Raw genomic sequence first — 15992 nt, 5'->3', positions numbered from 1 at the left:
TTAAAACAAATAAAACTTAATCAATTAAGTGGGAGAAATATAACTAAAGCACTCTAATACAATCAAGATTTTCGATTCTAAGCATCTGAATCCAGATGTCTAAATATGACCCTAGTTATGACTTATGACTCCTAGACCATCTACAGTTTCATGTTTTCAAATACATCCTGAAGGCTTTGACAAATTTATAGTTTAGGTGTTTCAACATGAGTTGATAATTTTTTTCTTTTCTGTCTTTCAGAACTTTGTTTTTAAATGTTCTGGCCCTTCAAATGATTGTTTCCTTCTAACATGAGTTGATAATTTTTTTCTTTTCTGTCTTTCAGAACTTTGTTTCTGGCCCTTCAAATGATTGTTTCTTTCATTGTGTACTCTACCATTTAGTTTTCCCTCTTCTGATTGTTAAGTCAGTATGCACAGAAAAGTAATAATCATATCTAGCTAGTGTCTACAATACGCTCTGATTGCCCTCCCAAATATTAAAGCAAATTTAAAAAAAACACCAACAAACTGTGTGAATAAACAGGTGAAATCTTGACTTCCAGAATTAAGCTTCCCAGGAGTTATCATCAATAATAAACTTGTAATTTAATATTAGCATACCAGAGTTTACCAAATGCTCCTCAAAATCCTGAGTAAATATGCATAGGGGTTGGATTTTATTACTTAGTTTTAACCACTTCCACCAAGTCAATAAATACAGACTACTAGGCCAACTCCCAAACAAAGAGCCTCTAGCCCTTAAAAACAAGTAACCCCTGGAAACAGTAATTCACTGTTTCTGCAAAAGGACTTGAAATCTACAAATTTGGCTGAATCATATCCAGAACACTTTAAACTTCTCACAGAAATGAATCAACTTGTTTGTCTTAAAAAAAACACTCCCAAAGGAATGTCAGGTGGCTGGCGCATGTCCTCATTTAGCCCTACGACATATGTTCTCAGACACTGAAGCACTTCATTGTGTTCTTGGCACACTGCCCCAGAGAGAAGGAGGTCATTGTTCTTCTTTGGTACACTATTCACAGGACTTAATATTTCTCTTATGATTTCTGGAAGACTTCTGCAGCTGAGAATATCCTAACAATTATTTTGGGTGGTAAGCAATTAAATAGGGATGGAAAACATGATGATATATGAGTATGTACATATGTAATTCACCATCTCTGGTGTAACGAGTCAGCCTTTGTGAGACTGAATGAAGAGGCTTACACAATTATACTTGGGAGAAAAAAGCATTGGGCAACCCAAAATGCCACGTTCCACCTAAGTTTTAACCTACAGCTGTTGCAAGCACACCAGCATGTATTTTATCTTTGCTTAAATCCTTTAGCACATGCTTTTTGTGATAACACTTTGGTTCTTTACTTCTACATCACTTTCAGCCACTTGAAGTTTGTTCCCCCTCCTTTTTTAAAGTCCTTTCTGTGATTGTCAGACACACAAAGCACATACTTTGTGTTCCACCAAAGTGCATGTGTTCCCACTGCATGCCAGAATCAGCATCTCCCAACCCACACTCATCAACTCTTCCTTGTGTAAAACACAGTCCTTGTGGCTGATGCACCCTACAAAATGAAGATACCACAGCACACATTACAGCAAGTTCTATCTTATTTTCAACCAGGCTGCTTCCCCACAGATATAAAAGAACAGCAATTGCAGTGAATTTCATTTTCTGAACTTGAATTATTTTTTCACCCAGATACAAAGAGGCTTAAGGGACTTGCTCCTGTATTTTTAACCACATCTTGATTATCACAAATGGCCATTCTACTGTATAGTGTTGTTTTTTTTTAAAAAAACCTTCAAATTAAAAAGTCAAACTATGGCCATTCTACTGTATAGTGTTGTTTTTTTTTTTAAAAAAAACCCTTCAAATTAAAAAGTCAAACCATATACTTTCAAGACTGAGATGGAACATAGAACTCAATATCAGCAAAAAATAAAGAAAGCTTAGTGAGTAAAGACAGTCTGTTTTTTACCTGAAAAAACCCCACCAAATAAATTTTAGCAGAGAACAGAAGATGGTAATACAATTACTTATTTTCAGGAAGTTGCATCAGCATTCATAACTGATACTTTACAAATTTATATGTGTGTGTGTGCATAGATATTGCTTTTCTTTTTGATCAGCTTATTTCTGCAGAGAAGGACTTTTGATCTAGGTGTATCAGAACTGACTCACTGGTGCTTAAAAAACAGAAGAAGCATTTCAACCTTTTCTGGACAATTTGGTTTGTTTGTTTAGAGATGTAAGAAACTGACTTACTATCACTACAGATCGCAGAAAATGAACAAATAAAGTTAGTTGTGAAATCCCACAACACAATACCAGTTGCCAGTATATGTGCAAGTAAAAGCTATTTAAATTTTTAATCCTTTCACTCAAAATAATTTTATCTTGATTTAAACAGTACAAAAAAAATTAGTAACAATAATACCAGTTGCCAGTATATGTGCAAGTAAAAGCTATTTAAATTTTTAATCCTTGCACTCAAAATAATTTTCTCTTGATTTAAACAGTACAAAAAAATTAGTAACAACGTGGATTTTCATTAAACCTTTGTTTCCAAAGTTCACGAATGTTTATCTGCACATCAGTGTTTACTCCTAACTATTGTGAACATCACTGAAATTGTCTAGAGAAAGACATATTGACATAGGCTTTTCCTTATACTTTTATTAAGAACAAGATTTCATATTGAAGTTTATATAAGCTTTGCAGTATGACATTAGGAAATAATACAAATAATGAAATGACATATTTACAGACCTTCTGCAAGAGCAACTTGTGTTTACTTTTACATTTTTAAGTATTATCTTCGATTCTAATCACAACCAGACACAGAAGGAGACTTGGCCCCATGTTTATATCTCAGTGATTTGGTTTATTTTCTACAAAAATGTTGATACAAAAATAATGAAAAAAGTAGAACTTTATCCAAAAAAATCCAGGATCATAGAAGAACCAATATCACACCAGTCCCTTCTTAAAAGTAACAGTAAGGTTTGCCAAACAGTCCTGCACTCATGTGCCAACCACAATTTAATCAAAACAATTTTTGTTTCCCATCACTACACCGGGTTCTGTGTTTCACTTCCATCTGCTAACTGTTTCACAGCAGTGAAGTGCAAAGTAGAAGAGGTATGAGACACAAATATGATAGGCTTTGCAATTTTATTAGGGCTTGAACCATTACTGATCTTACACCAGAAGAAACTACTTAACATGCAGTACATTATTCACAGAACAATGAGACACAATTGAGACAAAAATACCTTTACTGATACTTCAAAAACTAACTCAATCTAGGTTTATTTTGCAAGAATATGAGTCACAGAATTAGAAATAAAGTAAATAAAAAATTCAACAAGACCTTATGGTAAAATGTGGTATTTAGTAGTTCAGAACAAGCTGAAATTTTTCTTTGAACTTAAATAAAGAATGAGTACTCCCAATATTACACTTCTTTTCTTAAGGTAAATTCACACAACCCATATTTAAGTAGTCATAAAACATTCAAACAAAAAAACCCTAACTCAAACCAACCCACAACACACAAAACAAATGTGAAGAACATTTGATCTGCTAAACAAGACCAGCCAAAAGCCATTTACAGCCACCTGCAGGGAATACCTTCCTAAAATACAGAGGGAGAAATTTTGCCTTCAAATAAAATGCTTGCAATAGAGAGGCTACAGAATGTTCCCCAAGATTTATTTTTTAAAAATTACAATACTATTCTGGGTAGTTGCAGTTTTGGATTAAAACATCTCTGCTTACCTATTCTGCTTAAAATTTATTTTTGTTATGACTGCACTTCACATTACCAATCTCAGTCTCCTTTTATAAACATACTTCCTTGAAAAATAGGGCAGGACTTAACTCCCAGGACCCCTTCCAAACTCATTCTCAAATGTTGTGGCTGTTGTTGCAGTAGCAGAAGCCAGTGGGATTGCACATTCCAAACCCTTCTTTTCATCTCTACAATTCAGATGAGGATTTGGTACTCCGAGGTACTTTTCCTTCAGACAGGCTGTATAAATGACACAGATGTTCAAGTATCCATTTTTAACTCTCTTCTCACTTCAGGTGGATTTGAGTGTGTACATTTCCCAGAAAAAGAAATCCTGTACTTTGAGGGTCATATTGACACTCTGCCGTTAAAGATAATAAAAACCAGTGAACAAGTAACAGGTAGATGTGAAGTGGTATTTTTCCCCAATTTGTGAAGGAACATAACCTACTGAAAGACAATTCAGTAGGCAAAGGTGGGAGGGGAGCAAGGAAAGGTAAGAGACAAATGAAAGAAATTGGTAAGTACTTAAAAAAATAAAAAAAAAAAACAAAACCAGAAAGAATAATTGACTGAATCAGCTGAGCAGCTACAAGATTGACAGAGTTGGATAAGAACAAGCTAACTACAGCTGCCTTTTTCATTTTAGACTTCTTCCTCATGAAATACACTGTATTGCTCTGCTGGTTGAGAGTTCCTCCACTATTAAACTCATAGAATAGTCTAATAGTGGATCTGTGGCCTAGGTTCTTCGAAGCTCAGGATTAAATGTGTCTAAGGTGTGCTTGTTTTTTCTTTTGTGTAACTATTTTAACCTCTCATGGATGCTATTCTGAGTATGAGCAGGTGAGAGTGGAAAGAAAATGAACAGGCACAATATCAAGCTTGAAAGTATAATGACTAGCACAAAGATGGCTCCTCAGCTGGTGATGCTCCTAAACAACACTACATGCCTATGCAGTGTCACTTACTGATGAAAACCAAACTTCTGCTCATGAATGTCTCTCCATCTCAGCTACTTTGTCACATCTCCTGAAAAACACAGAACTTTGTTGGCAGAAATATGAGTATCCTTCACCTTTTCTGTTACATCTAGTGAGTTACAGAAATTAAGTGAAAAGTTTAGCTGTTTAAGAAAAACAGCATACGCTCTGCACATGTGGAGCTTGGAACATTTCTATCCTAAACTGGCAAATCCAGATGACTGTCAGAAGATTGGATCTATTTAGTTAGTTAGTTGATCCCTTAGCAAGGCTGAAGCTCTGAACTTCAGCCTGTTGTAACACTGCAAAGTGAAACAGCCATAATATCAATGTCTTTCTACAGTTCTCAATGTGGTAAATACTGTTCAGAAACCACCTTCATCAACAGTTACCAGGGAAAGCCTATCCCCACAATACTCAAAGTACATTCCCCTGGAAATGCAAAGGCCTATACAGAAACCTCTCAAATAGGAACATTTCCAAATTTTACAGAAACTTGACTTCAAAGTCTTCAAAAACATTTAGCACACTGAGAAGCAAAAAGCCTTCCTGCCTCCGGGGGTGAATGATGCAACAAAACATCTGCTATATTGACCATCACTGAGGTTGGGAACATTTGCTTCAGGTCAAGACTACTTTTCAGCTGCACTACAGGGAAAAATCAGGAACTCACTATTGCAATAGGCTGGAAAAAAAATCCACTTGGCTAGAAAGTCCCACACTGCAGGACTCTTGTTACTTTTAAAGAGACAAGGAGCAGACTAATTTAACTCAAGAACTGCCTGTTCAAGATCCAGGCTGTACAATGGAAGGAATTCTGGTCTGAGAAAAGCAGCATTCCCCCTCTCCTTGGAAAAACGCCCTGAGAAGATCAGGGAGCCCTTGAAGGGGCAGCATGAGACCCACTATTAGACATTTGGGACACCTCAGGCTAAGCCAGGCTGGTGTCAGTTGAGTTGGTACAGGAAACCACTCACTTCATGAGGCTGCCTGGAGGAGAACTTTGGCAGCTGCCTTACTGATCCTGCTTCTTGCTCTCCCAAAGGATTTGCAAACCAGGTAAACAGGCATCAGAGAAACAGAACAAGCATCCCAAGAACCAGTCTACTACTGTAGATGTCTTCTCTGCAAAATGAGGGGCCATAGTGTCTCCAAACTGAGCTGCTATCCAGGTACCTATCACTTAGAAAGACATGCTGCAGAATGGATGCAAACCACACAGACCACACTGAGCTCTGCAGAAATGACCTTCTTTCTACTCCCTTGCAAGGACCTCAAACTCAGACTGGGATGTCTCACCACTTGTCACCATCACAAAATTGTCCTCATGATTGGCCAGGGTGGATTTTAGATAACCAAGATCAGACTTGTTTTATCTACCTTATTAGCTCATCATCTTGGCTGGTAGCTTTTATCCTCAAAATTTATTCCAGAAATTTATGGTATTGAATATTTTTATATTGGTCTCATAAAGAACAAATAGCATGTTAAATACTGTTGCAGTCCAACGCAACTCTTCACTTAAAAGAAAATAGTGCACATTTTATATGCTTTATGTTTTTAGAAAAAGTATTGATCTACTGTATTGATTCTGTCCATTTTAAGCTACTGCTATAAACTCAAAATATTATTTTGTATTGTCACACTATAATGTCAGCATCTTCCTATTTCTACCCAAACAAATAAAAGTTCAATTCAACCCATACAAACCACCTAATTTGAAAAAGTTACAGCACTCATTTTTTACTTCACAACGACTAAGACTTTGCTAATTTTATAGTGAGCTTGATTTTTAAAACTGTATTTGTACCATTCAAATCGAAAGAAACCAAATGGCTTTTCTCCCGCTAACAAGGGCTTGTGGAACAGCACACTGCTCTTTGTTTCTGTTACTGTACCAGTGTTTCGACTTTCACCAGTCTCCATGCCAGTAAAAAGACACAATAAAAGAATTCAGACTCAGTCAAGGTTTACTGTGTTCTTTTCAAACAGAAGTGTAAGGGTGCTGCTAAAGCCACAGAAGAACATTTGTAGCAAAGGTTTTACCACTGCCAAATACTATGCTAATAGTAAAGCTTTCAAAGAGAGAGTCAGGGCTGGCCATGCTCAGAGGATGATTAAGATATGCATCAGACTTATGAAGAATAGAGCAGGAAATTCAGGAATGGAAAAAGCAGCAAACTCTCTGCTGCTCCAGAGTGGCTTCGTTACAGTCACTTACCAAGAGGTGGGCAGAAGTAATCCCTTCCCAGTATTTACAATTTCACTTAAATTTAGCACAATGCTATAAATCTTGCCCAAAAGCTATTAAGGCGATCTTTTCTTCCAAAGAGCTTTTCAAAAGGATATTTAATTCTTTAAATAAAATACATTTTAAATGTGAGGATTTTTATTATGTCAAAATAATTTACACCCATGTATTTACACCTACACCACAGGACAACTGACCAGAATTTGGCAAGTATTTACCAACCCTCATCTGGGTAAATAACACAGAAATGCAAATACCTCAGAGGAAAAATGGAGCCGATGTATTTCTTTAAAAGTATTGTTTGACGGCTTTTGGGTTTTTTGAAGTGTGTGTGTGTGTGTATAGACTGACATGAAATATTTTAATGCCTCTTTATTTAAATTAGAAAAGGACAGCTTCACCTATTTACATGCACACAAATACTTCAGATACCCCTCCTACCCACCTCCCTTGATACAACTAAAACAATGAATGTGTAAATCAAGAACACCTGAAAGCAGAGTCCAAATCTACCCAGGTCAAAAAATGTAACCATAATTATTGTATCCTTTATTTCTCTTTTTTCTCCATCATCAGATCTCTTCTCCTCTCTTCCTGCTGATCTCAATGGAAAAAGATGGAGTTCCCAGTGGCCTGCAGACATTTGGAGGTGCTGGAGTGAAGACATGTGTCCCCTTCTACAGTTTTCGTACTCTCCTTCCTTCTCAGGAGGAGGAAGACACATTCAGAAGATATCAGAAAGCAAAAACTTGAGCTGTGTGTCCTCCCAGAGCTGTCATTGCTCCTGCCACATGCAGGAGGCAGAGAAAGAGGAAAGCTGGCATCAGGCACATCCCTTGCAGGGGAAACGTGGGCAAGCACATGAACACCTCAGAGCAATGAGCAGCCTTTCAAAGCCCAGAGAAGAACATAATTTCTTTTCCTTTCACTGAAAATACAGAAACAGGATGTGATTGAGTTTCCCATCACTGCAAAGGGCTCCCATGCTGCCAGTGTCACAAGTGATGCAGTTTTTCAGGCAGGTGGCCACTGCAGGAGGGCTCAGCTACACCAAACGGAATTCAAAGCTTTGCTTTCAAATGTAATTCACTCCTTATTTCCAGGAAAAAAAAGAAGAAAACAAAAGAAATACTAAGGAAAATACTCTTACCATCTGACACAGCTGGTCTTAGTAAAGAGAGTAAGAGGAAAGTTTCATGCTAGAAAATCTCTGACATTTAATATCAGGGCCATAAAAAACTCAGAAAATACCCTAAGTGTTGAGAAAAACAATGTGCAATCCACCGAGCTCTTCCAACACCGGCAGAACCTGAGGTAAAATCATAAAAACCCAAGTCTAAGCACAGAGCCCAATGAAAGCATTTCCCTTCTCTCCAGCCAGTCACCTCATATCACAGTTGCAGTAGAAGGAGCCTTTCAAAAAATCACAGCAATTAGGACCAGAACAGGCCACTGCAATTTTTTGCTTCTCAGCAAATGCAACAATTGATAAAGAGCACAATTTCCAGCTTCCCTGCAGAAAAACAAGATGTTCTGCAGCATGGTGAACAAGCAGTGAATGCTGTATAGATGCCCATTTTAAGAAGTCATTAACAAATACGTGTCATTGCACAATATGACATCTGAGTGTGAGTTTCAGGTTTTCTGCATTTCAGCTCAATAACAAATGGTTTATTTTGGAGACTGTAGTGCTCCCCTCTCCTTGTTTCTGATTTTATCCCTGTTTATCATTTACAAGACTATCTCAAACTTTACTTCACCCTTTCAATTTCAACTACAAAGTTAACAACTGATTATGATTCTAGTGCAAGATAAATATACAATTCACAGAAGAACAGAAGTCTGTGAATATTACTTCATGCTACATTTCAACAACAACAAAAAAAATCAGGAATTTGTTTCACCATCAACTCCTCATGTTTCCATATAGCAGTGTATCAGGCCCATGTATGCAAGATACTCAGCAAGTGTCAGCTACTGTGATTAAAAACTAGGTTACTGCAGCCTTCACTGGATACCACAGGAAGGGGACACAGAGGAAAGGGTGGCTAATCTAATCATTCACACAAAGGAGCAAAGGTCACAGATGGATCATTACCTCTTGAAGACAAGAAGCAATTAGTTTTATAACAAAGATGAATTTCAACATTAATAATAATTGCTTTTAAAGTGTATGTCACAGAAAAATAGTAGGGGCTTCTTAGCATTATTACGGTGAGTACTCACACACATATTAAAAACTTAAACAAGATTTTGTTGTTTACTGAACCTTCCCTCCTTCAAACAAATTTGCAATAGCCCTTTCTGAGCTACTCCTTTCCATTTCTTTAAAATAGCTTACAACATTATTAATCAGAAATTCTGGATTTCTGCAACAGTAATCTATTAAATCCATGCTCTAGGTATTTGTAACGACCATACAATATCTTATATGTTATAGCTGTAAGGAATTCATTAGTTTGTTGTAATCAAATTCTACAATATCTTGGCAGTTTACTCTGCAGTCACAGATAAAAGTCTGTTACTCTTATTCCATGAGGACCTTTCTCTCTTGATGAAAAGTTCAGCAAGAAGTAGACCTAAGAGTATTCAAAATACAAAAAATATTGCTGAATAGAGGCAATACCAGTTTTTACTCCCTTGAGCCAGGCAGCCTTACTTGACATTTTAGAAAATGCTCTGTAAAATAAAGACAAGTAGCATTGCTAACCATTGCACGCCTTTAAAACCCTCCAATGCTCCTCCATGGTTCTCAACCTTTCTAAGGTTGTTGTATTCTTTTAAAAACATTGTCTCTCACTTATATACCAGAAAGATCCTATGGTAGCCATGAAGGCTACCTGAAACCTGCTGACAAGGATGGGGATGAACCAAGAATGGGTGGGTTTTGCCCAAGAGAGTTATGTGGAAAAAGATAAGCTGACATCTTACACATCAGTACTTTGTAAGGGAGACTATGTCACATCGCTCACCCATGCTCATCTTAATAGGTAAATTTTCTCTGCTTGCAGCCTCCACAAGGTGTCTCCTGGCCTCCATCACAGCTTCCTTTTGTTTGAGGTTCATGAAGGACTCCCACAGAGCTTTGGCAGCTGGATCACTGTAAGAAAATGACATGACTATACTAAACATTGCTTGAATAATGGAGTAAACTTACATCAACATTTATGTTTTGAGATGAATGCTTCTACTTACTAATCTCAGGTAGGCAGGATACAAGCAAAAATAAAGTGATATAAAAGCTTGATTATTATTAGCAGAATAGTTGCTACAGTGTTACAGAAAAGCTAGATTTTTTTGCTACCAATTATAAAGCATTAGAATTCACATATAATAAATAAGCATGTCATTCTAAAAGTAAGCACTACTGTTCAACCATAAGAATATCAGAAACAGTCCAAACTTCTTCAGTTACTAAAAGGCTATGGAAAGGATAGGCTCCAACTTCCCCACAAGAGTTTATATCTCAAAGCTGGTACTCCCAATGCAGAAGGCTGTTGTTATAATTTTGATGAACTGCTGTCACTTTGGGTTTCATGGATTCTCCATGGATGAATTCATGGATGATTCTCCATGGTTTCTCCTGTGGATTGTTAATTTCTGTATGTGAAATGAATAATCCACAGCAGAAATTATCTGTCCTTACGATTTCTGCAATTACAGATCTCCTTTTTGTTGTTGCTGCTAAACTTAAATTAGGCATTTTTGTAGTTCCATCTGCACTCAGTTTCCTGTCATTCTTCTCTTTCCTGCAGGACACTGCATTTGTTGCTAGAGTGAATGAATTCAGTGTTCTCTCAGTGGCAAGGGAGGATAAGGTAGGAAAATCCCTTGCTTGGGGCTAAAGCCACATGTTGGGATTAACTATGTTGAACTGTTTTTTCAATTTATTTTTTTGTTTTAAAGGAAAAGCTTCCCTCTGTTTTCTCCTCAGGAGACATTTAACTCCTAAAGATATTTTGATGTCATTTACAACATGCTTATAAACATGCCAAAACAAGCTTTGTTTCATGGAAATAGAAACTCATAATAATTCATTTGATACCCATTCCAGAGCTGTTCTTATGCTCTGCTGCAACAGCAGGGCTGCATTTAGCAAATCTGTGCTGTCTCCCAAACCAGGTAAGAGATCACCAAGCCCTATTTCTGACATCCAAGCAACCCACATCCTCTGTCAAAGCCTAAGTGGGTGGAAGGACTGTGGGAAAAAGGTTGAGTTACCCTTCTGACCAAATCACAAATGAACAGGAAGTGTTAATTTCACCCTACTGCCAAGGATGGCAAACGAAAAAAATAATCAGATGACCTAACACAGTACTTCCCTTTCTCCTTCTAAACACAGAGGCAGGAGGCAGTACCTCCCAAAAGCAGCTGGGGCACCTGCAGCAGCTCCCTCTACTCCATCACTAAGTGCTATCTGAGCACTAAGCACTTTTCATGGGCACCATCTCCAAGAAGATCCCTCACAAGAAAAAGCTACAGTGATATGTAACATACAATAGTGCAAGACATGAGGGATTTCCAAAACAACTAGATACTTCATTACAATGTAAGAATTCCTTTATGGAAAGTGTTGTCAAGCACAGGCACCCCAGTTAAGTGGTGGAGTCACCATACCTGGAAGTGTCCAAAAATTAGTAGATCTGGCACTTTGTGGTATGGTTTAGTGGGCATGGGAGTACTCAGTCAAAGGTTGGACTCTGTGGATCTTGGAGGTCTTTTAATAGCTCAGATGCTGTAATCCTCAGGTATGCTATCTTTACAGATTATCTACTCAATCTACTCCCCACCCAAGATCACTTGTAAATGCACTGTGTTGATCCTGTTCACATCACATTCACAGGGTATGTCTCGCTGTCATTTACAACTGTGCCTGAGGTTTGGATTTTATAAGGCCACTGCATTGCCTGATAACCAATCCCTTCCTGGATATACCATTCCAATACCAAATCTATAGAGATCAGGAACTGAACCTGAAACAGCAAGAAGCTAGGTTTAAAAATACTTTTCCCTCATTTGGAAGGAAAACAAAGTAAAAGTTTCTGTTTAAGATCTTTAACTTGTTCTCATTCTCACAATTCCCTTCATCGCCCTAAATGTAAGCAGAGTCTCACATAAACAAGATACCAGGAACTAAGCCTTGCAAAGGAAAACAAGCAACATAAGGAAGCTAAAATAAGCCTACCAGATTTTGCACAGGTTTTTGTAGTCCCATTTTTCTAACTCCTATACTTCAGAAAGATACTTAGCAAATAGTAAAGTGTGAAGAACTCATCCTAAAAGCATCTACAAAAGTCAGTAAGAGTGCATGTGATAATTTTACCATAACCTTTGTTTGCTACTCTCCCTTCTCACACCATGTGCGGATCAGTCCTATCACTTTGGGTGGCAAGGTCTTTGAAAGCAACATGTATCATACTATATTGTATCATCACTACCAGAAGTACCTGTTTCAGCTGGTACTTCTACTTGTTAATAAACTATAATACCCCTCCAAAATAACAGACCCATTATTTTAAACTAAACAAAGAAACAAAAATTAAGAATGAGTCATACTAATGCTTTAAGAAAACGAAAAAGGGGAGGGGTGTGGATTTACTTTTTGCTTTGTATATTCTACCTTCCTCCTTTAGCCACAGTAAGTTTTTCTTTAATCCCAAGGACGAAAGTTTGCAGGATCTCTGAGGGTTGCTTTAATGCATAAAAAAGAGCAAAAAGGAAAACAACTACAGTCCTAAAGGAGAGAAGAGTCAACCACACTCGTGTATGCTACATCTCTGTCATCCAGATTTTCTGTAGACATTTTTCTTCCCACTGCTTTGCACAATAATTAGTGGTTTAGGTATCATATATATAACTATATATAAGCAGGATGAGGTCAGTGTATATCAATAGCTAACACAGTCAACTAACTAGGTCAATTCAGAGAAAACAATTTTTAAGCTCAGTCTTTCTTTTTTTTTCAATGTAACGGGAAAAATGAGCCACAAAAGTACTTGTGTTTTTTTGTTGCTAACACTTTTCCTGTTCCCCCTCTATTACCCTTTCCAATAAAGGTTTTTGCTTTGAAAAACACCCACTCTTAACCTTCAACAGTAACAAGACAGGAATGACTGCTGGGAATGAGTCAGTAGGACACTGTACAGGGCCCTGGTGTTGCCTCCTGCCTGATCTGAGAAGTTACCACAGCATTTTCCTTTTAGAAATTTCTAACACTCGGAAAATATACTATCTTATCTTATCTTACCTTTTCGACATTTGTCTGCAACTGCCTTCCAGCTCTTGTCATGGTGCCCTTCCCCTCCACTTTTTCCCATCTGCAGTTCCTCTGCTTTGGTGCAAATGTCCCAATCTAGTGACACTGGTAATCAAAGATTTCTACGGAATCCAGCACTCAATTCAAATTCCTCCCTTGTCTTGCATTCCTTGACTTCCCACGAACTATGTATTGATTTTACATTTTATCTTATATTACATAATACACATTATCTTATATTATATTTTATACATTAAAGTCAACCTTTTTATTCTGAAAGTAGTTTTCTGAAATGAAACATTTGGGGTTTTTTAAAATATTCAACATAATCGAATATTTTAAATATTTATGTTTAAATTTTGAATATTTATGTTGAAAATATTCAACTAAAAATATTACAAAACCCTTAATTGATATTGTCTGAATGATGATGGCTTGGTCAAGAAAAAATAAATCCTTTACAGTTACACCACAGTACATCTCAGGAATTCAAAAACACCCTTCAAAATAACTGTCACAAAAGTAGGTAAAGATTACAGTATACACTTGTGTGCTTTTCTATCACAAAATGTTTTGTAGGGCATGACAAACCTGACAAAGAGAACACTAAAATTCAGGGGCCTCTCCAGTAAGTCAGTTTCACCAACAAGGGTAGAGTTTCACTCACAATTTGATATCCTGTCCATTTCTTTTATCACTATAGTCATTGTATTGTACCTAATTGACCAGTTATATCAGAAAACAGAATTTAATAGAAACAACTGTAGCAGTAACCTGGCAGAAAATTTATTAAACAAAAATACCACATTAAGTCCTGAGAAAAAGCATAAGTCTCTGAAAAGCCCCATTGGACAGAGTTATACCATTCAATTTACATAAAGCAGCCTTTGACAGACATCTCAAAATTGCAAATTTCTCCCTTCCCCTCACATACAAACTTTTTTAATGGGACATTCTCTGTTCCAAAACTAATTAAAATTTAATTGCATATAATTTGTACTTGAAAACAACGATGAAAAAGATTATAAAGAAAGAGGGATAAACCTAGACAACTAAAAGATGCAGCTCCCCTACTTCTGGATTTGCGTGCCAGTTTTCAAAGCTGAATCAGGAAGACAGAGAGGAAAAGGACCAAGTCATCAGATCCATAATCCATATGATGAGACACCAGCTGGCAATTGTGCCAGGAAAATGGTGCTGATGAGAACCAGTCAGGAAGACTGGAATGTTCCATGCTGACTAAAGCTTGATGCAGGTAATTCAAGGAGACATAGAAAAACAAAAATCATAATTGATAATAAAACGATTTAGCCATGAAGTGGCTAACTAGCTGGCTTCTCAAATTTATAATATCCAGAGGAAATACCACACAATGAAATCTGATGTTTACAAGATGCAGGGTGAAAAAGCCAAAACCCTGAGCAGAAGAAAGGGTACAGTATGGTAAGCAGTTCTTTTGGTGATGGTGCAGTAGCTTCAGCAATGCTTGCTGTGAGGAAGCTTGCTCTCGTTCCCATGGAATTCCTTTCAGTAACGCGTTCTGATAACTAAACTAATTTATTTGATCTAGACATTTACAGGTTGATTATGAAATGCCTAACCTTGCATCAGTTAAAATAACTGTAACTTACTCTCTTGATCTGGTCTGGTGCAGTCCCGCTAGGACAACACTGCCAAGTTTATCTGACAGACAGAATGTACCCCTACCCCTGATCATCTGTAGCCTTAGAATCAAAGCTATTCATTTTGAACAAATTTGGGGAGACCAGGGGAGGTTGGTGGCACTGGGATGTGCTATTACCAAGCTGGAGGCACTAGTCTGGAAATAGGTGAAATCAAGCACCAGTCAATGGAGAGCAAACTCTCAGAGCAGATGCAAAACTAGAGGCATAGACAGAAATCTGGGGGCACTTACCCTGAGGGCGCCAGTGCACAACACCATAATTCACCCTTGGCTGAAATGACGTGTTTTGCTTGATACCACCAGCACAGAAAAATATTTACTTCCCTTATTGCTTCAGGTCTTGTCTATTATTTACAAATTTTTAAAATATGGTCTTCCTGGTCCCTAATGCAGAGCAAAAGGTCAGGAAGTAGTAAGCCTACACTAGAAAATATGTTCATTCAATTACTAAGTGCTTCTCATTTATCATTATGTTTTCAGATGTATGAATAGACCATTCCCAACCCTCCTAACATTTATAGTATTAATTTGGCAATACATTTCTTCAATCAGCATGAGTAATTAACCAATGAAAACAAGTCAAACACTCTTGTCCAAGAAGCATACCATAATTACTAGAATTATCAGCCACATATGTAGTCTCTGGCAAGCTATTGCAAATTATTATGATGTGATCTAATTTCCAGTCAAGGCAGATAAAAGTGACATGCACATTATCTATTACTGGATTTTTGTCTGGACTTCTTTGCCTAACAGGACAAATTCAGGTCATCCTGCTTTCTTCTTATAAAACACTGGCATTTTTTTCAGCTACATGTAGGCCCTGCCATGCCCCCAGGCCTACTGAAAAACAGATCAAAAGTCTCTTCCACAACCTTTTCAAAGGCCAAATAGAGAAATTAGTATCTACATATAGTTTCCTTTGCAGGTCTCCTGTAGTTTAAATTAAGGCAGAAAAAGATGACTTTTTACAGTTTTATTTTGGTTTTAAACCTCTTGGCATCAGGTGAAAGCACAG

At 37.3% G+C, this 15992-nt stretch overlaps 1 protein-coding gene across 1 annotated transcript in view; it reads right to left on the bottom strand.

Moving 5' to 3' along the window:
- SCFD2 (sec1 family domain containing 2) overlaps positions 1-15992 on the bottom strand; it is a 187758-nt gene that overhangs the window by 145698 nt on the left and 26068 nt on the right. Inside the window, exon 4 of the mRNA XM_039698763.1 lies at positions 10007-10134. Within this exon, the coding sequence (XP_039554697.1) occupies positions 10007-10134 (128 nt within the window). The remainder of the gene's footprint in view (positions 1-10006; positions 10135-15992) is intronic.

The sequence above is a fragment of the Passer montanus genome, unplaced genomic scaffold (genome assembly GCF_014805655.1).
Source record: "Passer montanus isolate IOZ18808 unplaced genomic scaffold, ASM1480565v1 scaffold13, whole genome shotgun sequence".
In the NCBI taxonomy this organism is placed as follows: domain Eukaryota; kingdom Metazoa; phylum Chordata; class Aves; order Passeriformes; family Passeridae; genus Passer; species Passer montanus.
The sequence above is the reverse complement of the archived record's forward strand: the minus strand, read 5'-3'. Positions and strand labels throughout refer to the sequence as shown.